Source organism: Odocoileus virginianus, unplaced genomic scaffold (genome assembly GCF_023699985.2).
Source record: "Odocoileus virginianus isolate 20LAN1187 ecotype Illinois unplaced genomic scaffold, Ovbor_1.2 Unplaced_Contig_5, whole genome shotgun sequence".
NCBI lineage: Eukaryota > Metazoa > Chordata > Mammalia > Artiodactyla > Cervidae > Odocoileus > Odocoileus virginianus.
Genome location: NW_027224322.1, coordinates 615,358 through 638,556, shown reverse-complemented (window position 1 = coordinate 638,556; position 23,199 = coordinate 615,358). Strand labels below are relative to the sequence as shown.

The following is a 23,199-nucleotide window of genomic DNA, read 5'->3' as shown; positions in this document are numbered from 1 at the left end:
GAGGCTGTGAGTACCCAGCATGGAGCTGCAGGACACAGAGAAGACACCAAAGCTGAGGAATTCTGCAAAGGAGGAGCAGGAAAGAGGGAGTGAGCGCATCCAAAAGAGGTGGCAAAGCCTCGGGATCCCTAGCCATGCTGGTGGAGTATTTATCTCCCAAGTCGGTTAGTAAAGACTGGAGGGGATGCTGCTACTTCAAATGTGAGAACAGCAACATAAGGCACGAGGAACGTGAAAAATCAAGAAAATATACCACCACCAATACACTTACAGTATGACTGACTTCAAAGACATGGAAATCTGCAATTCAGCCAATAGAGAACCCAAAATAGCTATTTTAAGGAAATTTGATGAGCTGCAAAAAAACACAGACAATTCAACAAATCAGGAAAATAATACAGGGAAAAATTGAGAAGTTTCACAAGGAGAAACACAGATTCTGGAGCTGAATAACACAGTGAATGAAATGAAAAATGTGACAAGAGCATCAGCAACAAAACAGTTCAAGCGGAAGAAGAATGTGAGAAGTAGCAGACAGGACCTTCAAAATTATCCAGTCCAGGGGGAAGAAGAGTGGAGAAAGCCTATGCAAGCATGGAGGGAGAAAGAGGCAGAAAGCTTACTTAAAGAAATAATGGTTGAGAACTTCCAAAATCTGGAAGACATTTGGACATCCAAGTTTTGAAGCTCACAGTTCATCAAACAAACTTCACATGAGGAGATCTTGGGCTTCCCAGGTGGCGCTCGTGGTAAAGAACCTGCCTACCAATGCAGGAGACATAAGAGACGTGGGTTGGATCCCTGGGTCAGGAAGATCCCATGGAGGAGGGCATGGCAACCCACTCCAGTATTCTTGTCTGGAGAATCCCCATGGATAGAGGAGCCTGGCAGGCTACAGTTCATAGGGTCTCAAAGAGTCAGACACGACTGAAGCAACTTATCACACACGTAAGGAGATCTTCTTTAAGATGTATTATAATAAAACTGCCAAAAATCAAAGACAAGAAGAGACTCTTAAAGCAGCTGGTAACTTCCTGCTATAAAGCAATCTGCAGATTTGTCAGGAGAAACTTTACAGGCCAGAAAAGAGTAGGGCAAGATACTCAAAGAGATGAAGGGGGAAAAGGCCAATAAAGAATACTCTATTCAGCAAAGCTATCCCTCAGAAATAAAGGAGAGGTGAGACCTTCCCAGACAAACAAAAAGTTGAGGGAGTTCATCACTACCAGACCTGCCTTAGGAGAAACACTGAAAGGAGCTCTTCAGGCTGAAACAAACGGATACTAATTAGAAGAAGAAAACATACAACGTAATGGGGAAGGTAAGTATACAGTCAAATTCAAAATACTCTAATGTTATAATATGATGGAGGTATTAAGCACTTAACTCTAGTATGAAGCTTTGAGGAAAAGTATTAAAAATAAATAAAGCCACAGTAATTTTGCTAATAAATAAACAATATAAAAAGAGGTAGAACATAACATCAAAAACATATGAAGGGGGAGTAAAAACATATGAAGGGGGAGTAAAAGCATAGAATTTTTGTATACAACTGATGTTAAGCTGTTATCAGTGTAAAATAGGCTGTTATATCTGCAAGATGTTTTATGTAAGTTTCAGAATAACCACAAAGCAAAAACCTACAGTAGATACACAAAGGATAAAGAGAAGAGGACCAAGGCATACCACTATGGAAAGACATGAATTCACAGAGGCAGGCAAAAAAGATTAAGAAAAAAGGAACATAGGAACTACAAAAAGTCAGAAAACCAACAGGGTGGCATCAGTGAGTACTTTGCTGTTGTTGTCCTGTTGCTCAGTCATGTCTGACTCTTTTAGACCTCATGGGCTGCAGCACACCAGGCTTCCCCGTGCTCCTCCAACTCCCAGAGCTTGCTCAAACTCATGCCCATTGAATCCGTGACATCGTCCAACCATCTCATCCTCTGTCGCCCCCTTCTCCTCCTGCCTTCAATCTTTCCCAGCATCAGGGTCTTTTCCAATGAGTCAGCTCTTTGCATCAGGTGGCCAAAGTATTAGAGCTTCAGCTTCAGCATCAGTCCTTCCAGTGAATATTCAGGACTGATCTCCCTTAGGGTTGACTGGTTTGATCTCCTTGCTGTCCAAGGGACTCTCAAGAGTCTTCTCCAACACCACAGTTTGACAGAATTATTCTTCGGTGCTCAGCTTTCTTCCTGATACAACACTCACATCCATACATGACTACTGGAAAAACCAGAGCTTTGACTATACACATATTTGTTGGCCAAGTGATATCTCTGCTTTTTATATTGCTTTCTAGGTTGGTCATAGCTTTTCTTCCAAGAAGCAAACGTTTTTTAATTTCATGATTGCAATCTGCATCCACAGTGATTTTGGAGTCCAGAATATAAAGTCTGTCACTGTTTCCCTTGTTTCCCCTTCTATTTGCCATGAAGTGATGGGACTGGATGGCATGACCTTAGTTTTCTGAATTTTGAGTTTTAAGCCAGCTTTTTCACTCTCCTCTTTCACTTCATCAAGAGACTCTTTAGTTCCTTTTCACTTTCTGCCATAAGGGTGGTGTCATCTGCATATCTGAGATTATTGATATTTCTCCTGGCAATCTTGATTCCAGCTTGTACTTCATCCAGCCTGGCATTTTGCATGATGTACTCTGCATATAAGTTAAATAAGCAGGGTGACAATATACAGCCTTGATGAACTCCTTTCTCAATTAGGAACCAATACATTGTTCCATGTCCAGTTTTAACTATGCTTCTTGACCTGCATACAGGTTTCTCAGGAGGCAGGTAAGGTGGTCTGGTATTCCCATCTCTTGAAGAATTTTCCACAATTTGTTGTGATCCACACAGTCAAAGGCTTTGGCATAATCAATAAATTCTCTTGCTTTTTCTATGATCCAATGGATGTTGGCATTTTGATCCCTGGTTCCTGTGTCTTTTCTAAACCCAGCTTGTAAATCTAGAAGTTCTCAGTTCATGTACTGTTGAAGCCTAGCTTGAAGGATTTTGAGCATTACCTTGCTAGTATGTGAAATGAGTACAATTGTGCGGTAGTTTGAACATTCTTTGGCATTGCCCTTCTTTGGGACTGACTTCCCCGGTGGCTCAGATGGTAAAGCATCTGCCTACAATGCAGGAGATCCGGGTTCGATCCCTGGGTCAGGAAGATACTCTGGAGAAGGAAATGGCAGCCCACTCCAGTATTCTTGCCTGGAGAATGCCATGGACGGAGGAGCCTGGAGGGCTACAGTCCATGGGGTCACTAAGAGTCAGACACAACTGAGCGACTTCACTTTCTTTCTTTTCTTTGGGATTGGAATGAAAACTGATCTTTTCCAGTCCTGTGGCCACTGCTAAGTTTTCCAAATTTGCTGGCATATTGAGTGCAGCACTTTAACAGCATCATCTTTTAGTGAAACAGCACAATTATTCTACATGTAAATGGATTAAATTACTCAATCAAAAAGACAAGAGAAAGACAAGTCCTGTATGATAGGGGGTGAGGGGAGAGTCAACTAGAGGCACCAAATTCCAGTTATTAGACAAATAAATACTGGAAATATGATGTTCAATGATGACTACAGTGAACAGTTGTATATTATATATGACAGCTGTTAGGAGAGTAGACCCTAAGAGTTCTCATCAACAAGGAAAAGATTTCCTTCTTTTTTTCTATCTATATGAGATGATGGATATTAGCTAACCTGTTCTGGCAATTATCTCACAATATATTTAAGTCAAGTCATTATGCTGTACACCTTAAAAGTACACAGTGCTATATGTCAATTACATCTCAGTAAAACTGGGGGGTGGGGAAAGGCATAGAATGGGTGGGATAGATAAAGCAAGACTCAGGTATCTGCCCCTCCAAGAAATTCACTCCACCTGTAAAGACATACAGAGGCTCAAAGTGAAGGAACAGAAAAAGATATTCCACAAAAATAGAAACCAAAAGAGAGCAGGGGTATTTGTACTTGTAGCAGACCGAATAGACTTTAAGCAAATAACTGTAACAAGTGACAAAAATGGTCACTATATGATGATAAAGTGGTCAACTCATCAAGGGATTACAGCAATCACATACATGTGTGCCCAACACTGGAGCACCTAAATAGAGTAAGAAAACGCTAATAGGAGGGGGCAAGGCAAACTCCTGGGCTCCAAGCTGCCCATCTGACCTAGAAGTTCCATGGAAACAGAATTCTGGAAAACTGCCAAGCCTCCTACTGAGTCCTGCCATCGAGGCAAGAAAACCCGTGGCCCAAAATTTTGTAAAGAGGACAGATGACTCTGGGAGTACTCTCAGAAAACCAGAGCAGAGGTGCCAGGCAGAGAAAACTGGAATCGAGCACGCAGAGGAATTTAAATCTAGAGAAGACATTCCCAGGAGGGCCACGCTTTCCACCCATGGCATCTCCATGGCCGCAGTGCCCACATTTAAAGAGGCAACTGATAAATCCTCAATGACAAAGTTACTAACACCCTTTTATGCCATTTTCATTACATCTCACATTCCCTTAGCCTCTTTACAATCCTGTATTTGCTATTTAGATTTCTCAGGAGCTCAGAGATTAAAAAGGTGTCTGCAGGCATTTCTTGTAAAAAAAACAAAACAAAACAAAACACTGTTAGTATGCTCTCACCTTGGGCGAGTGGGGAGAGCCCTGGATAAGCGCATAGGGTGGAGGGGCCCACAGGACACAGCCCTGCCCCACCCCGACACAGCAGGCTGGGCCAACACACTGCCTGCACGGCAACAGGACGAAGATGCCGTTCCTGGGACACAGCGCAGGAGGGGGTGCATGCTGTTGGTCAGGATGATGCTTTAGGTCTGCCTCAAGCGCAGAGCTCCCCAGCTCCCCACCCAAATGAGCCAGGTCCAGGAGGATGGAGGGAGTGGACAGGCTCCTTCCTCCCCAAGCATGAGGGCCCCGGGCCTGTGTTTCTGGCTGTGCCTCTGAATCACCTGGGAATGTTTTAAACACATCTACCCCGGCATCCTACCCAAAGACTGACCCGTGGGTCTCGGGCAGACCCAGCAGCAATATTTAACAAACTCTCTCTGGATGGGTCTCATGCACAGGCTGCTCTAAGCAGATGCACCTTAAGTAAATTTCAAAGGATACGAGGTTGTAAAGTTCGCCTGCTGTATGTTTTACAATTGCCTCCCATCATACAGGCAGTGGCAGCGAATGAACCTAAGTTTAAAAATACACGTTAAAAATATTTTTCTCTCTCCACAATCATAGCTGGCAACCCGCATTAGGCTTATTAAATTATTTTGCTTTTCCTATCCATCCCTCTATGAACTAGTGGAATCCGCCATTTTAAATGTCTTCTAAAATATTTATTATTTTTCTATTGAGCCTATTGATCCAATCTTTTCTTATAAGTTTGGCTCTAGTTTCATTTTTATATATTTGGACTTCTAAATTCAGACCACAGCTCCAAAGATACCAGATAAAACAATCACAGCCAAATTAACCATTAATCCCAAAAGGCCGTGACTGGGCGATGGGAGCCCCAGTGGATTTCCTGGTTGGCAAGTGAGCTAGAGAAGAAGTAAGACCTGTAACTGGAAGCAGCCGGAATATCAGCGATCTCAGCAGGAAATGACCTTCACAGAATTAACAGCGAACATAGGAGTGTGCCCAAGGCCAGGAAGAGCAAAGCACATTCAGATACAGGAAGTGGGGTCCCACACACCCTTGGGGCAGGAGCGCAGATGCAGATGTCTTGGTGAGACTGGGCTCAAGCTGGGACTCACTATTAGTAGTGCCTCCAGCAACCAAAAGTCAACCCAAAGATACACCCTAGAAGTCAACAAATTTCACCCTACAGTTCCTGCATCCTTCATGGCGACTGACATCACGAAGAGAAGAGTCGGGTCGGAGACTGGTGGGTGATGGCTGCAGGGAGGACCAGTGCAGCCAGCAGACAGGCAACACCCCCCTGAAGAGGGGACATGTGGGCAGGGACCCGACTGGGGGTTTTCTGTTGACAGGTCCTGACACGGCCCACCAGGCCCGAGAGGCCGGGGTCGCCTCAGACACCCGCAGCCAAGGCCACGTGCACAAATCAGGGGAGGAGGAGGCCTGGTCGCAGGACAGTACACTCCTGACAGCCGCCCCGCCCTGCCTCCCATGGACAAAACTTGAGCAAGCACAGAGGGACAGACCTCAGCTCTGGGACACCGCTGAGACTCCTGGGGCAGCTGGCCCAGAGTTCCTTCTGGGGCTTCCCAGGGTGGGGGCAGCGAGCTGAGCCCCGTGTGTGGGAGGAGCACAGACACTCCAGGTTAATTTCACTGGAACACAGATATAAACTTCCATTTGAAAATATCAGCAAACTGAATATAGTTTTGCAGGGGACAAATAACTATCTATGAGCGAGCAAAGACACGATTGAACAACAAAGCCAAGATCATTTTAGGAATGTAAGAACTGCTCAACATCAGGAACTCTATTAATATGTGATCATCTCAACAGCTGCCAAAAGATATCTGATAACAGTTAGCATCCATTTCTGATGAGACACCTAGAGCAGTGGCCAGGATACAGCAGGGGATGAATTAAGTGGCTGATGAGTGAATGAACACTGACTTTTAAAACCAGATAACTTATCATCACAAAACAAGTTAACATTAAGATTAAAAAGAGGCTAAGTAAAAACCAGTAACTGTGGGAATCAAGGTCAAGGTCAAGAAGCAACAGTTAGAACCAGACATGGGACAACAGACTGGTTCCGAACCGGGAAAGGAGCACGCCAAGGCTGAATACTGTCACCCTGCTAACTAACTCTATGCAGAGTACATCATGAGAAACGCTAGGCTGGATGAAGCACAAGCTGGAATCAAGACTGCCGGGAGAAATATCAATAACCTCAGATATGCAGATGACACCACTTTTATGGCAGAAAGCAAAGAGGAATTAAAGAGCCTCTTGATGAAGGTGAAAGAGGAGAGTGAAAAAGCTGGCTTAAAACTCAACATTCAAAAAACTAAGATCATGGCATCCAGTTCCATCACTTCATGGCAAATAGATGGGGAAACAATGGAAACAGTGACAGACTTTATTTTCTTGGGTACCAAAATCACTGTGGACAGAGACTGCAGTCACGAAATTAAAAGATGTTTGCTCCTTGGAAGAAAAGCAATCTCAAATCTAGACAGTGTATTAAAAATCAGAGACATCACTTTGCCTACAAAGGTCTGTATAGTCAAAGCTATGGTTTTCCCAGTAGTCATGTACGGATGTGAGAGCTGGACAATAAAAAAAAAGGCTGAGCACCAAAGAACTGATGCCTTCAAATTGTGGTGCTGGAGAAGACTCTTGAGAGTCCCTTGGACAGCAAGGAGATCAAACCAGTCAATCCTAAAAGAAATCAACCCTGAATATTCTTTGGAAGGAATATTTTGTCCACCTGATGTGAAGAGCCAACACATTGGAAAAGACCCTGATGCTGGGAAAGACTGAAGGCAGGAGGAGAAGGGGACGACAGAGGATGAGATGTTTGGATGACATCACTGACTTGATGGACATGAATTTGAGCAAACTCCAGGAGACGGTAAAGGACAGGGAAGCCTGGCATGCTGCAGTCCATGGGGTCACAAAGAGTGGGACACAACTGAGCAACTGAACAACAAAAACAAGGGTAACAAGAGTCCAACTTAATTTAAAACAACAACAACAGAATAAACCCAAAGAACAGACGGCAGGAAATAAAGAAAACTGGCGAGCTCAGTGAAAAGGGGAACAAAGAAACACGCTGGTGGCTTTAAGAGACTGACGACAAATTTCTGGAAAAACAGAAAAGCACAAGCAAGTAGTATTGTTAATTTTAAAAAAAGAACAAAACTAAATTACAAATAAAGCAGACATTTAAACAAATTCTATCAAAAGCTTCTTTGCAATAAGCTTGATAACTTAAAAGAAATTAATAACCAGAACTGACTGTGTAGAGAAGGCACCCACGCAGGGAAACAGTCTAGTCCAGGAGTGACCGGGGGCTCATCCGCAGGGGACCAGTCACCCTGGTGTTCCAGTGAGGGTCACTGGAGCCCAAGGTGGGTGAAGCCACATCGGCCAGGGTGACAGCAGCAATGGGAGATGGGTTCCATACAAGGGGGATTCATGTAATAGGTTCACTTATGCAGGACAATGAGAGCCCGGTTTCACACTGTTGGAGAAAGGAGAATACAGAAAGGGAAGAGACTGGTGCGTGCATGTTCACACGTGCACACACACACAAGAGGAATAAACCCTGCCATGTGTGTACACATACACACACACACACATTTCATCCGTGGCTGTGACCCAACGAGAGGGCCTGAGAGAAGAAACACTTGAAAAGCAGTGAGCACCCCTAGGAACAGACCATGGTTTCTAAACACCATTCTCCACTGAAAGGAACCAGGAGGAAACAGCTCACGCCAGGGCTGGGACAGCACAGGCAAAGCCTAGAAAATCCTGGTGGGCCAGAGTAAGGAAGGGCTCCAGGAACGACACGGGCACAATTAAAGGACACAGGAGCCTATCTGAAGGAGCCCCACTGGGCATCAAATCAGAGACAGTTCGAGTGTAAAATTAATGATAGAATAAAGTCAGAGACTGTGGTGAGCCCACAGTGATATAAAGAATCAAACTGAAAATTAGTGAAGAACAGGTTACCTACGTGGTTTGGAAGCACTTCCCCATTATGCAGCATTAATTACACAGAGTAACGGGACAGTGGAGAAGAGACCCAAGGGCACACCAGCCGTAACGGGACAGATGAGAACACGTGCCGCGTGACGGGATGCGGCGAGGAGAGCAGGCCTGCCTTTTGGGTGGTCCCCACCCAGGATGACCACGATGCTGAGGAGGTACCCGCGCTTACTTCCTGGGCGGGGTGGCCCTGCTGCAGGGATGGAGAACGGCCCTGTTCAGAGAAACTGGTCAGGAACGTATCTGGGGGTGATACCTGCAATCTGTTCTCAGAGTACAGAATTTCTTTGTCCCTTACATGCAACTTTTCTCCAAGTGAAACAGTCCTGTGACACTCACTGTGGCCCCATACAGGCACATGTTCGGGGCCTGGCGCACTAACAGAAGACCACGAGCTCTGGGACCTGGTGATCACGGCCACCACTTCCAGGACGGGTTTCGCAGAAGGCCTTCCTTCCCTGGAACCCGAGCTGGCTGCACTCCCCCAGGGGCTGGAGGTGAAGCCAAGACTCACCAGAGGAGCAGAGCCAGGTGGGGCAGGGGGGCCCGAGCAGGGGGACCAAGACACACGCTCCTTTCTCACACGACACTCCCCCGTCAGTCGTCTCTGAAGCATCTGAAAGTTCTCAAAAGCACCCCTCACAACCTTAAATGGTTGACCTGCTTCTAAATCTGCTTTTCTTCACAAGTAGCTTTTAAAATTGTTTAAAAGCATTTGCTTTGCTTTGCTCGGCTGTACTATTACAATATAATCATCCATCATTTTTCACTGCCAATGACCCTACTTGTAGCACAATCAAGCTTTTTAAAGCTACTGAGAAACCCAACCAGTTCCCAAACTATTAATATGTGGAAATTACTCCTGAGTACCAAAACCTAACAAATAAACCTTTTATAACACATATGGAGTATACTTGAAAGAGTATTAAGACACAGTGTATCTTATTTGTAAATAATTTATACATAGCAATGTCTAAAATAAACACATTGCTGCTTTAACATCTTTTCTCTCTTTAAGGGATTTAAGAACACTCTCTGAAAATGCATAGCTCACACAGAGCAAAGCCCTGACACAACACAAGCCCTCCACCAAGTGGCCATGGGTCCTGGCCTCTGTGCCAACAGGAAGGCAGACAGGCTTTATCAGTCATCAGAGAGTTCCACCTGGTGGGGAGGGGTCTTCAGAAGCCAGAATAAACGTTCTGGAGACTGATCAGAAAACCTTGATAGTGCTGCAATATGAAAAACTGTCCATGCACTGCTGCTATAAAGTAAGAAATCGAAGCATTTTAACGCCAAGCCTTTTTAGTTTTCCTCAACTCTGAAACATCCTTGTGACCTGGACCCCAAAGACAGAGCCACACCCTTGGGCCATATTCTATTTCAGTCCCTCCAAGACAGCCGTTTTACCCGGAATACATTAAAAACTCAAGAAAACCTAACTCGTGCATCCAGGCCTGGTTCCTCCAGCAACAGCGCTTCCCCGGGAGCTGCTTTGTTTTCAAGTCAGAAGGAACGATAAAGAGATGGGACCAGAAAAATAAAAGTGTTTCTCACCTAAAACAGTAAGCACAGATTGGGCATGTTTTAGGAAGGACAAAAATAACTAAGGATAAGAATAGCTGCCGGGAAATACACCTCTTTGTTTCAAGGAAAGATGAGTAATTACGGGACGTCGGGATTCAAATGGCTCTAGGAGGAGCGGGCAGCTTTGCTTCATGCCCGCGGCACAGGCCCTGCCCCTGCAGGGCGGGCGGCTTTCTGGTGAGCCCAGGATGGGTCCCCAGACCACACACAAGCTCTGCCGCCTCCGAACCCTCTGCCCAGGGGGGCAGGGAGAGCCCGCACCCGGGCCTGGGGCGGGAGACCTCGGCAGAGGACGCAGTCACCCAGAGCCCAAGTCCCTCAGCAGTGCGGACGCCCCGGGCATCTGGGGATGGGCTCAGGGCCCCCATACACACCTCAAAGTCTTTGGATGCTCAAGTCACTTATATAAATGTCGAAGTATTTGCATAACCTAGCACACCCTCTCATATACTTTAAATCATCTCTAGATTATTTATAATACCTAATACAGTGTAAATGCTACATAAACAATTGCCAGCACTGCAAATTTAAGTTTCGCCTTTTGGAACTTTCTGGAATCACTTTTCCCTCCAGATACCTTCTGTCTGAGGCTGGTTAGATCCCTGGGTTCGGAACCCACGGGCGCAGAGGGCCCAATGTAAGTTGTCAGTGGTACTGGGCGGGGCTCTGAGCACAGTGCTGAGATTACAGGACATGTTGGCAGGACCATGGCTCGCTGCCTCTGTCACCCCTGGGCCCACAGAGACACGGAGACCTGCCCGTGAGGCTGCCCCACGTGGTGCCGCAGGGACCAGCGGGTCGCCCAAGGCAGGAGGAGAAAAACTCCAGGAGGTGGTGAAGGACAGGGAAGCCTGGCGTGCTGCAGTTCGTGAGGCTGTAAAGAGTCGGACACAACTTAGCGACTGAATAACAAATCATTTTTGTGGTCTATAATATAACCAAGGCATATATCTGTAAATATTCTGAAGCGATACTGTTGATAATTGTGGTGACAATTCAATTTTATACCCAAAACCCAAAATCTCCAGCCTGCATATTAGAAAACATAAAACTATCAGCTTATTTCTAAATAAATAAATACAAAAACCCTATAACTCTTCACAATTAAAATTAATTTCAGTGGTTTCCCAGTTCAGCTATTAAAAGTCTCCTCAGTCTAGACATATTGCAGCACATGTCCCTTTTATTTCTACCACAGAAATTTAAATGGGAACAATATTCCTAGTACAAGAACGTCCAATAAGACTAGGACCATAAACTTTCAAACAAAAAATACATTTATCAGGTGCAGGACTTCAGTTAAGCGAGGTTGTAGAATAGCTTTTTTCTAACAGGGTTATGGAATTTATAATGAAATTGCACCATCTAGCCACCAAAATAAGAAATAACTATTTCAGATCTATTCAGATCACCAAAGTAAAAGAGAATATGAGCCAAACTCCTGACTTTTATATAAGAGTTTAGGTAATTACTATTAGCTATATTCTGTTTATTACCGTTAAAATATAACATGCTTGTGATATGGTCATTTTATCCATCAACCCTGCGCAAGGATGACATGCAAATTCATGAAGCGTTCCATATTAAAAAAAAAAAAAAAACATTTCATGATACAGAGGTTCTCAAATTCCCAGATAACAGCTTCTTCGAGACAGTCACCCACAGTCTCTACTGACATGTGGGTGTTACATGGGGCCTTAAGACTGCTTTTCTTCAGAAGGGCAGCAAACAACATGTGGAGGTCCAATTCGGCACACACTTAGGTTCTTGTCTGTGGAGAAATGTGACTTCTAGCAGCCCCAACAACATGTGGCTCATGTGACCAAGAAGATGAAGAGAACAAACCCACCAAAACTTTAAATAAATGAAGAGAAGGAAATGTACAAAGAGAAGTAGACTCTCTGAGCCTACTTCAAAATAAAGAAATTTAAATGAAAAGAAAAAGCAGCTGAAGTTTACAGTCACAGAACAGATATAAAATGAAGAAGAAAAAAAAAATAGCACCCGAGAGAAGATTGTATAAAAGGAGACTGAAAAATTAGGAGTGCGAAATCTTTAAACAGTGCTTTAAAGTGAGTGAACCGTCTTTGACACCACTGTTATTACTCCAAAGCGTCTTCATTTATAAAGCTTGAAAAGCAAGCATTTTTAAAGAATAAGAAACACTGTAGTAAAACTGCTTTTCTGGTTGTTTTTTCAAAAACTTCATAAATCTGAAGGAAAAAAAATGCTTGGCATGAGCCAGTATCTTTCTATTAACAAAGTTTATATTTCCTCTTGAAAAGAGAGCAAGTAAGTCCGGATGAGGAGAAAAATGCTCAAAGCAATCCGACTCACATATTTATTCCATAATGTATTCCTCAAGTCCATTAGCACAATAAGAAAAGGCTTTTCTTCCAACACAACTTCAAAGACAGGCTGGAGGGATGCCCAGATTACAAATATGTATTTCCTTAGCATTGAAAAAAAACCTTCCCTCAAAAAAGTACAAAGTGCCGAAACTCAGGGCACACTCAAGCTATGTGAGAGCAGAGAAAACACTATTTGAATTTTTGAAGGAGCTAGAGAAGATAAATAATTAATATTATGATTAATACATATAAATCAAGAGTGACCACAGGTAGATATGGCCTACAAACAGATAGTCTTTCAATCACCTCTCCGTGAAATCCACTGTGTACAGTGAATCCACCGACCCCAAAGAGAGAAAGAAGACATACTCTGCAGGCATGAAAGTAACATTTATAATAACTGACCACAAACTAGGCCACAAACAAAGTCTCCATTCCAAATAATCAACATCACAGAGACCACATTCTTTGAACATACAATCATACTAGATATTGGGGAGAAAAAAAGAAAAACTTAAAAAAAAAAAACTCTATGTTTAAAAGCTAAAAACCAAACTCCCAAATAGTTCATGTGCTAAAGGAAAAATAACAACCAACTACTTCATACTAAAATTCAAGTACTTTTTAGTATTTAAATATTTTAAATTTAAGGATAAAACATGCTTAAAGGGAGATGTATAGTCTTAAATATATTTGTTGAAAATGATGAAGACTAAAAACAAATGAGTTAAGTGTCTTTTACTCAAGGGGCTAGAAAAAGTAAACCCCCAAAGAAATTAAGAGGAAGAATAGAGTAGAAATCAGTGAAAGGAAAACAGAAGTCAATGTCTACAGAACCAAAAGCTGATGCTTTGCTACACAGTGTCTCTTTCAAAAGTTTTTTCAAAGTCTTATCAAAGGAAAAAAAATACAAACTTTTCGGAAAGAAGAAGAACTATAACTACAGACCTATTTTTTAAATCACAAAAGTTATCTTGAGGCATCTTTTTGCCATGACTTTGTAAAATGGGCATGAAATAGCGATTTCCTAGAGGAACACTGTGGAAGGGACTGCTGGCTGGCTCCTGTGCCTGCCCACCCTTCTTTTCTCTCTTTTTGGTGGGGTTTTTGGTTTATTTGCTGTTGATTGAGGCAGAGTTGTACTGATCTCCCTTCTCAACAGCAAAGCTTCCCGCCCTGTGAGCAGCCCACACGTGGTAGACGGGCCGGTTCCAAACCCTCAGCCCTTAGCCAGGCAGGCGGCCTCCGCCATTTAACCCACATGCCTTGCAAAACTGTCATTTTCTGCCCAGGCCAGGCAGTGAGAAAATCTGGCAAGTTTTGGACTGTATAATGGAACCTCTCATTGCTAGCTAAGCACATGGATGCCTGGAATTAAGAAGTCATTTCACAGACCCCTTAAGCGACGAAGATCTGACCAATATAATGAAAGCTGAAGTGGTGTGCATTATTCCATTAAACAGTCTAAAAGATTAGTTTGGAAGAACAGAAAAGCTAGCAACTCAGAGGCTCCGATACTAAGAAAACGGCGAGAAGAGAAGGAACTAGCAATGGAGTGGCCGAACCAATATCAAAGGGTTGATGTGAGGACTATAACAATGAACACAAAGTCCCCCTAGCACAGAGGAAGCAGCCATGAATGTGAGTTTATATTAATACTAAAGAAACAAAAAGATATAATTGCACATCTCTCTGATCAGCCAAGAAAAATTGCAAAGTATGACAATTTGACAAATGATGTTGGAACATCTGGTTACCATATGCAAAAATAAATAAGCTTCAATCCATACCTTGCATTCTATACAAAAATCAACTCAAAATATAAAACCTAAACTATAAAATCTCCAGAAAATATAAGAAGAAACCTCCGTGACCGAGGGTTTGGCAAGACTTCTTGGATACAATACCAACATTTGACGGCTTTAAAACTTTAAATTTCTGTTTAAAGACACTTTAACGGGAAGGAAAAGACAAGCCACGGACTAGAAGAAAACATTTCGCACCGCATCTTGTAAGAGTCTTATGTCCAGAATATATGAAGGATTCTCAGAACTCAGCAGTAAGAACACAACCAGCCTAACTTTCAAAGGGCAAAAAAAAAATGTGGACACTTTACCAAAGAAGATATAAAGAATGGAAAATAAGCAGGAAAAGATATTTAATATCGTTAAGTTCAGTTCAGTTCAGTCGCTCAGTTGTGTCCGACTCTTTGCGACCCCATGAACTGCAGCATGCCAGGCCTCCCTATCCATCACCAACTCCCAGAGTCCACCCAAACCCATGTCCATTGAGTCGGTGATGCCATCCAACCATCTCATCCTCTGTCGTCCCCTTCTCCTCCTTCCCTCAATCTTTCCCAGCATCAGGGTCTTTTCAAATGAGTCAGCTCTTCGCATCAGGTGGCCAAAGTATTGAAGAAAATGCAAATCAAAACCACAAGAAATTTTTTAAAACTGACCGTATCAAGTGTTGATGAGGACGTGGAGGAACTGGAACTCAACTGCTGGTCAGAAGTTAAGTGGTGCAACCACTCTGGAAAACAGCCTGGCAGTTTTTTTAAAAAGCTGAACATACATTTACCACAACAACCCAGCTGTCCCCTCCTAAGTGTTTACCCAGTTGGATGAAAGTACTTGTTCACACAGACTTGTTCACAGCAGCTTTATCTGGAATCATCCCAAACTAGAAGCAACCCAAATGCCCCTCAGCTGATAAAAGGGTAAACGCACCATGGTACATCCACACAGCGGTAAAAGAAGAAGTGAACTGCTGATACACGCTGCAACGTGGATATGTTGCAAAATAGTTATGACTGGTAAAAGGAACCAGACCCAATAAAGAGTATATGCCAAATGAGTCCATTGATATGCCATTCTAGGAAATCAAACTAAACTACAGCAACAGAAGGAAGGTGAGCAGTTGCTGGGAATGGCGGGGTGGAGGGAGGAAATGGGCGGGTGGGAAGGGTGATGGAGGACATGAGGGCAGTGGGCATGTTCGTTATCTCGGCTGTGGCGGCAGAGATGTGTGAAAACAGGGACTTTCATTCCATTGAGAGAACAAGTCAGCACAGCCTCAACGGAGCCTGGTGAAACTGAAGCCCTGCCCGTGTTCTGGCACCGCCTCGAGAGTTGGGGGGGGGGGCCAGGGGTGCCACAAACCACAGGCCGAGGCCAGGTCCTGCTGCTGTGATAAAGCTTTACTGGGATGCAGACATGCCTTCGTGTGCTAGTGTCTTCGCAACAGCTGCTTACGGAGGCATCAGGAGAGCTAAGAGGCTGCGGCAGACACCATATGGCTCTGAAGCCTGAAGTATTCACTGTCTGGCCTTTTACAGAAAACATTTGCTGATCACTGCTGGAGACCAACACTGGCTCTTGTGTGCCAGGACACACGCAAAGGAGCCCACGGAAGTGCTCTGCACAACAGCAAAAGGCTGGAGAACGCTAAGTGCCCATTAGTGAAGGGACTGATTACTAACAAACACTGGAATACCATTCATCAATTAAAATGAATAAACTAGGCCTACAGGCATCAAAACGGGCAGGGTCTCAGAAACTCCATGCTGTCTGAAGGAAGCTGCAAACAGATCAACAACAAGATGAGGTTACACACCCCCAGGAGGAGGCATCACACCGAATCCCCGTCAGCGGCCACCCTACGCTGAGAACAGGACTGTGGCTAACCCAGAAAGGACTTCAATTTTTCCTTCACATTTTCATTTATTGTTTAAAAATCTAATTAAGATATTTTAGAAGACCCACAAGTTAAATTTAAATGTGACGTCTGTAACACACCAAAGAAGAAAAAGCAGACAAACCTGCTGGGTTTCCCCATCTGACTGTAATACACATCACCCCCAACTTTAAAAATGCTAACTATACTTTTCAAAGCGCAAATGTTCACCGAACAAGGGAATGTTTTCCCTTTTATCTTCTGAAGGCAAGGGACCTACCCATCTGAAATTTACTTTCAGAGGAAACTGAAACACAGGCCTAGTACGCTCTGCATAAAAACAAAGAGCTATAAAATTTAAACCAACTGACGCTTCAAAGGCCACCTACACGACCAGCCTGAGGCGCGCACACTGGAGGTTCCCGACGGGTCTGCACAGACCTGCCAGGACAGCGGACAACTCTCCAGGCCCAGAGAGGGACGGTGACACAGTGAAATTCCACAGCGACAGACCACCAATGGCAGGAAGGGCCTGTCCCCTTTGAGCAGAGCACTCTCCTCCCGCTAGTGGTGTGAGGGGCTCCCTCTAACGGGGGGTGTCAGCCCTACGGGTTTCCTCGCAGCTGCTTCGGGCCAGATCTTCGTGACAAACCAGGACACATTAAGCAGAATTATCTAAAACAAGTAACCGTTAATTCAACTAGAAGGAAAGAGAAACAGCTGCATGAGTGTCTGCATGTAAACTTACTGGACTGTTGGCTCCTGACAAAGCTAAGAAACCCAGAAACTTACATTAAAAAACCAAGAAGTGAAGATTTATTCTTATACTTCTAAGGCGCTACAACGGAAAGCTCTTGGTGGCATCTGAGGCTCACTACCTGGCCTGCAGGTATTCGCCCCATGTCACGTGCCCCAGGGCAGGGGCTGGTGGGAGGCAGGCGGGGGTCCTAACAGAGCCAAGCCACACACCTGGACAGGAGACAGCAGGGAGACCAGACACAGATGGCACGCACAGTTTAAAAGTCAGATCTGAAAACTGCCCAGACTTTCACTCTGTCACTAGCTGGGGTCACGTGGACGGACAGCCTGCCCACCCCCACGGCGCAGAGAGAAGGGGCAAGCCGGGCAGGAAGGGGTTGGCACGGGGTCAGCGCAGGCCAAGGATGGGACTGGGTACAGAGGAGCAGCATCAGGCCCCCAGAGCCCTGCGTCGTCTCTTCTGCCAACTGGGGGGTAGGGAGTGGGGGGAGGCTTGTAAACATGCCCACTGACGTCACTGACAATCACAGGATCTGCAGGGTGCGCCTAGTCTTTGAAAGCAAATGTGTGAGACAGAGGCTAAACACTAGTGTTTACAGAAGTCATTTCATTACCTTCTCTCCAGGTCTGGATGACTGCTGCAACTTCTCATAATCTTTCTTAGTCTCCAGAATTTTTTTGACAAGTCCTCCTGTTGGAAATCAGTTGGTTTCATGTTAAAGCAGTTCTCTGCCCTAAGAAGCCAGCTTACTAAGTGTGGGTGGGGTGAGGAGGAATGCTAAGGTTCTTTCTCTTTCTATACTGAAACAGTTTCAAATACTGTTTACAAGATAAAAGAGCAAAGCAACTCTTTCGGTCTGTTATAGACTAAGTACTAATATTTCTTTAAATTGGGGAAAGAGCCATCAACTCATGAGATAAATACCATATGAAAAGTCATTTGAATATACCTTGTTTGGTACGTTTGACCTTGCAACCACGTGACGATTTCACATTAATAAAACAAAATTAAATCAAAATTTTTAAAGCCTAAAGATCGAAAGCAAAAGAAAACTACAAACGTAGCAGGATCATATCGGCATGCGTAACTAACAGAGCAGAGTTATTTGACCATTTAAAAACAGAGTCACCGGCTGTGCGTCCCTAAGGGGGTGGCTACTGAGAACCAGAGGCAATCAGACCCAAGAACACCCTGGCGTGTTCGCAGGAGACACACGTTTGTCAACCACTGGTGCCGCGCCGTGCTTTGTCGCTCAGCTGTGTCCAACTTTTAGCGACCCCATGGACTGTATGTAACCCACCAGATTCCTCTGTCCATGGGATTCTCCAGGCAAGAATACTGGAGTGGGGTGCCATTTCCTTCTCCAATTAACCACTGGTAGTGCTGTTCTAAATTGCTGAGCGTGCAAAATGCAGGGTAAAGAAACATACGGCTGACATTGTTGGGAACCGTAATTGCTGGCACAAGCAGAGATGTCCACGGACAAATCAAAGAACTTGGGGAAAACCCTGCAATCATAAATCTAAAGTGAAAACAGCAACATGAACTCAGGATTTAACTTTCTTACAAAAAAATTAGAAAATCCCTAGATACAATGACCAACCCAGAAGTGACATGTGACTAGGCTCCTTGGAGATACGGGGAGGGAAGGAAGTACACAAAGGAGCCTAAAACCTTTGTCCCACCAGAAACCAGCGAGCCAGAGTCTACTGGGCAAACACGGGCAGAAGGACATGGAGAAAACGCAGGTGAACAGAGACAAAACCACCAAGCGTGTTAAAGCCGTGACTTCAGACGGACATCAAAACCACTGCCAGCACCAGCACAGCCCTCATCAGTCACCCCTCAAGGTGCCAGGAGACAAGTGCCTGGTGAGGAAAACCCATCAGTAAAGGGGGAGCACAAAGCAGCAAACGTCTGAGGAAGAAAAGCCTGCCGACGTGGAGGCACCGACCAAAATGTGCTGGGGGGCGGGGACCAGAGGCCACTCCCCACAACCCCCTCGGAGCAACAGCGCGAGACCCAGAGACCCACGTCTCAGCACAAAGGCAGCAGGCGTGATGAACAGCCAACACCGCCGCCACCGCCTCATCCAAACGATCGGAACCTGACCAAGTCTCCAGAACCAATTCATAGGAAAAGAAGAACATGGAAAAAAAACCCACAACCCCAGGGGGAACAAGCTACAGCCAGCTGTGAGGACCCTGAAGGGCAAGCAGCCAGCCTCTTCAACAATAAATCACGGGGGCATGAGCTGGGGGAGGGGGGATTCTACAGAGAGAATTCGGAGCTAGACCGGCAGCTGCACACACAGGGCCCTCACCTGGATCCTGACTCAAAGGAACCAGGAAAAAACACAGAACAACTGGGGGAAAAAACAAGCACTAGATGATACAAGCAGCAGGAATGACTGCTTTTTATAGGCAATAATGGAAATATGGATACTGTTCTTTTTTTAAAAAAAAAGAACATGTTTACAGCAGAAATGATGCTCTCCAGGACGTGAAAAGTGTGGGGAGTGGGGGGTCACCTCAGATGGAGACCGAAGTACCACTCACTGCAAAAGCTGTATGACAGCCCAGGGTTTGCCAGACAACTCTCGGCCTTTACGAACGTTTGAACTAAAAGACATTGTGGGGACCTCCTTCATGGTGCAGGGGTGAAGACTCTGCATTCCCAACGCAGGCAGCAGGGGTTCAATCCCCGATCGGGGGCACTAAGATCCCACATGCCTTGTGGCACGGCCAGAAAAAAAAAAAAAAAAGAAGACACTGTGCTTTGGAAGAAAAAAGTAATAGAGAACTGTCGACCTGGAGGGGGCCTCAGGAGCCCTCCCATCCCACGGTCTAACCGTGCAGGTAAGAAGGGACAACATCTCCACAGCTGCCCACCGCTGACCTCCGGGTCCTGCCCGCACCCCCCCAGCGGCTTGCATCGTCTCCAGGATGAACCACACGCCGAGGATGCGTCGGTGCTCACGGCGTCCTCTTTACTGCTACTCAGACCCCCGAGTGCAGACCAAGCTCACTTCACCAGGTCCTTCCAGAGCAGAGAGCACCCCCCGGGGCACGCACACCGGCCCACAACTCACCGTGCTTCTCATCTTCCTCCAGTTCCACTGCCTGGGCCTGAGAGGGAGAGGAAGCAGAGAAAACAGAGGCTCAGGCTTGCTGAGATCTCAAGACCACGCCCACGTGGGTCTCATCAGGGGGACTGGGTAAAAGAGGGCGGAAAACTAACTGAAACTTCAGAGGAGAACTCCGCGCACACAGTTCTCAGAGCGGGAGGTCTCAGCCCGGCGTGTGATGCCCCAACGCGCGCCATGCCTCACCCACCATTTCAAGCTCCGACATCTCAGGGAGCTGCGGGGCGGCTTCCACCACAAACTGATCGTCGTCCTCATTGTCAGAGTTCTGCGACTCAGTGATCACGTTGGACACAGTTTTACCACTCCCCGTCCTAAACGAAGAGATACTGGGTTCCGTTAGAAAGCTTCTCCCAGTCACATGCCCCCATCAACCCCAGGTATCTGGAACTGTGTCCCAGTCCCCCCCAAGTCTTCCCCTTGTCTTCACCCACGTGCACTGGGAGGCCTCCCAGAGCCCTCAGGCAGCAGCTGACCTCCCCCTCAGGCCTCCACTCTTCAGGTGCAGGGGAGTGTCGTGGTCTTCCTTATGTTACAGTGGCTTCTAGACTACACTCCCTAAAATCTGCCAACTATGAATTTCGTGTTGTCTGAGCTTCTCTGACAACAGATTAATGTTGTCTGTCATTTGACACAGGATGAGGTGGTTGGATGGTATCACCGACGTGATGGACATGAGTTCGAGTAAGCTCTGGGAGTTGGTGATGGACAGGGAAGCCTGGCGTGCTGCAATCCATGAGGTCGAAAAGAGTTGGATACGACTGAGCTGAACTGACTGAGCTTCTCTGAAAACCAGCGCTCTCGCCCTCACCTGCCAGCCCCGGGGCTCACGCTGCACTCCGGGCTGCTGCCCTAACTCTGGGGGGTTCCCAGAGCTGGAAAGGCCCCACCCAGTCCCTGGGTTCTGGGGCCCCCAAATGCTCCGGCATCCCTCTCTCAGCCACAGGCCTACAGCAGGGCCTGGTCACTGCCATGGACAGCAGACACTCAGCCCCGAATCCAAGCCCCTGCTCCGTGACCTCCCCACCCCACCCCAGAGCCTTCCCATCTCTGGCTGGAGAACAGTCCATGAGAGGCTGACTGGACCCTTCACCTCATGTCCTGAGGGTGCCCGTGAGTACACCCTGCCTCTCCACACTCTGCAGACCTCTGGGATGGGTGGCCTGTTCTCGACAGGAGGCTCAGCAGCACCCTAGCCCCGAGCCCAGCTGGATGCCGGGAGCCTCGTCTCCACGTCCTCCTCAGTCCCGATGCCACAAAACGTCCCCGGGGCAGCCCTGAACAAGGACCTCGGCACTGGTCCAGTCCAGCCCCTCCTCTCTTTCCTCTGAGCCCTGTACCTCCATCCCCAGACTCAGCGTCAGCTCAGGAGAAAGACAAAGAGCCAGGAGCTCACCGCCCAGGATCTCACCAGTCCACTAGCCCCCTCCCAGTGAGGCCAGTCCGTCTACCTGCTCTCTGTTCCCACAACACCCTGCCCCCAACCCACACCACCTGCGTCTCCAGTCTGCCCTCCCGACTGGGCCATTCCCACCACCAGAGAAATGCGCTGCTGGTCCAACCTTAAAAACAGGAACTCTTAAGGATTGCATTGAATCTACAGATTGCTTTGGGTAGTATAGCCATTTTGACAATATTGATTCTTCCAATCCATGAACACAGTATGTTTCTCCATCTGTTTGTGTCCTCTTTGATTTCTTTCATCAGTGTTTTATAGTTTTCTATGTATGGGTCTTTTGTTTCTTTAGGTAGTTATATTCCTAAGTATTTTATTCCTTTTGTTGCAATGGTGAATGGTATTGTTTCCTTAATTTCTGTTTTCTCATTGTTTGTGTATAGGAATGCAAGGGATTTCTGTGTGTTAATTTTATACCCTGCAACTTTACTATATTCATTGATTAGCTCTAGTAATTTTCTGGTAGAGTCTTTAGGGTTTTCTATGTAGAGGATCATGTCATCTGCAAACAGTGAGAGTTTCACTTCTTCTTTTCCTATCTGGATTCCTTTTATTTCTTTTTCTGCTCTGATTGCTGTGGCCAAAACTTCCAAAACTATGTTGAATAGTAGTGGTGAGAGTGGGCACCCTTGTCTTGTTCCTGATTTTAGGGGAAATGCTTTCAATTTTTCACCATTGAGGATAATGTTTGCTGTGGGTTTGTCATATATAACTTTTATTATGTAGATTCAATGCAATCCCTATCAAGCTACCAACAGTATTCTTCACAGAACTAGAACAAATAATTTCACAATTTGTATGAAAATACAAAAAAACCTCTAATAGCCAAAGCAATCTTGAGAATGAAGAATGGAACTGGAGAAATCAACCTGCCTGACTTCAGGCTCTACTACAAAGCCACAGTCATCAAGACAGTATGGTACTGGCACAAAGACAGAAATATAGATCAATGGAACAGAATAGAAAGCCCAGAGATAAATCCATGTACCTACAGACACCTTATCTTCGACAAAGGAGGCAAGAATATACAATGGAAAAAAGACAACCTCTTTAACAAGTGGTGCTGGAAAAACTGGTCAACCACTTGTGAAAGACTGAAACTAGAACACTTTCTAACACCATACACAAAAATAAACTCAAAATGGATTAAAGATCTAAACGTAAGACCAGAAACTATAAAACTCCTAGAAGAGAATATAGGCAAAACACTCTCTGACATAAATCACAGCAAGATCCTCTATGACCCACCTAATGGTGACCTAATTAAACAAATGGGACCTAATTAAACTTACAAGCTTTTGCACAACAAAGAAAACTATAAGCAAGGTGAAAAGACAGCCCTCAGATTGGGAGAAAATAATAGCAAACGAAGCAACAGACAAAGGATTAATCTCAAAAATATATAAGCAACTCCTGCAGCTCAATTCCAGAAAAATAAATGACCCAATCAAAAAATGGGCCAAAGAACTAAACAGACATTTCTCCAAAGAAGACATACAGATGGCTAACAAACAC

General features: G+C 45.4%; 1 protein-coding gene across 9 annotated transcripts in view; it reads right to left on the bottom strand.

Annotated features, from left to right (window-relative positions):
• Window positions 1–23,199, bottom strand: part of TRAF3IP1 (TRAF3 interacting protein 1) — a 60,416-nt gene that overhangs the window by 12,946 nt on the left and 24,271 nt on the right. For 4 of the 9 annotated variants that reach the window (XM_070463687.1, XM_020876423.2, XM_070463685.1 and 1 more), the window contains 3 exons: window positions 20,419–20,542; window positions 20,175–20,211; window positions 17,697–17,773 (listed from right to left, as the gene is read on the bottom strand). In XM_070463687.1, the coding sequence (XP_070319788.1) occupies window positions 17,697–17,773; window positions 20,175–20,211; window positions 20,419–20,542 (238 nt within the window). Of the gene's footprint in view, window positions 1–79; window positions 356–5,131; window positions 5,204–17,696; window positions 17,774–20,174; window positions 20,212–20,418; window positions 20,543–23,199 lie in introns of those variants that run through there. The other 5 variants (XM_070463684.1, XM_070463686.1, XR_011486345.1 and 2 more) reach the window with 4 other exon arrangements.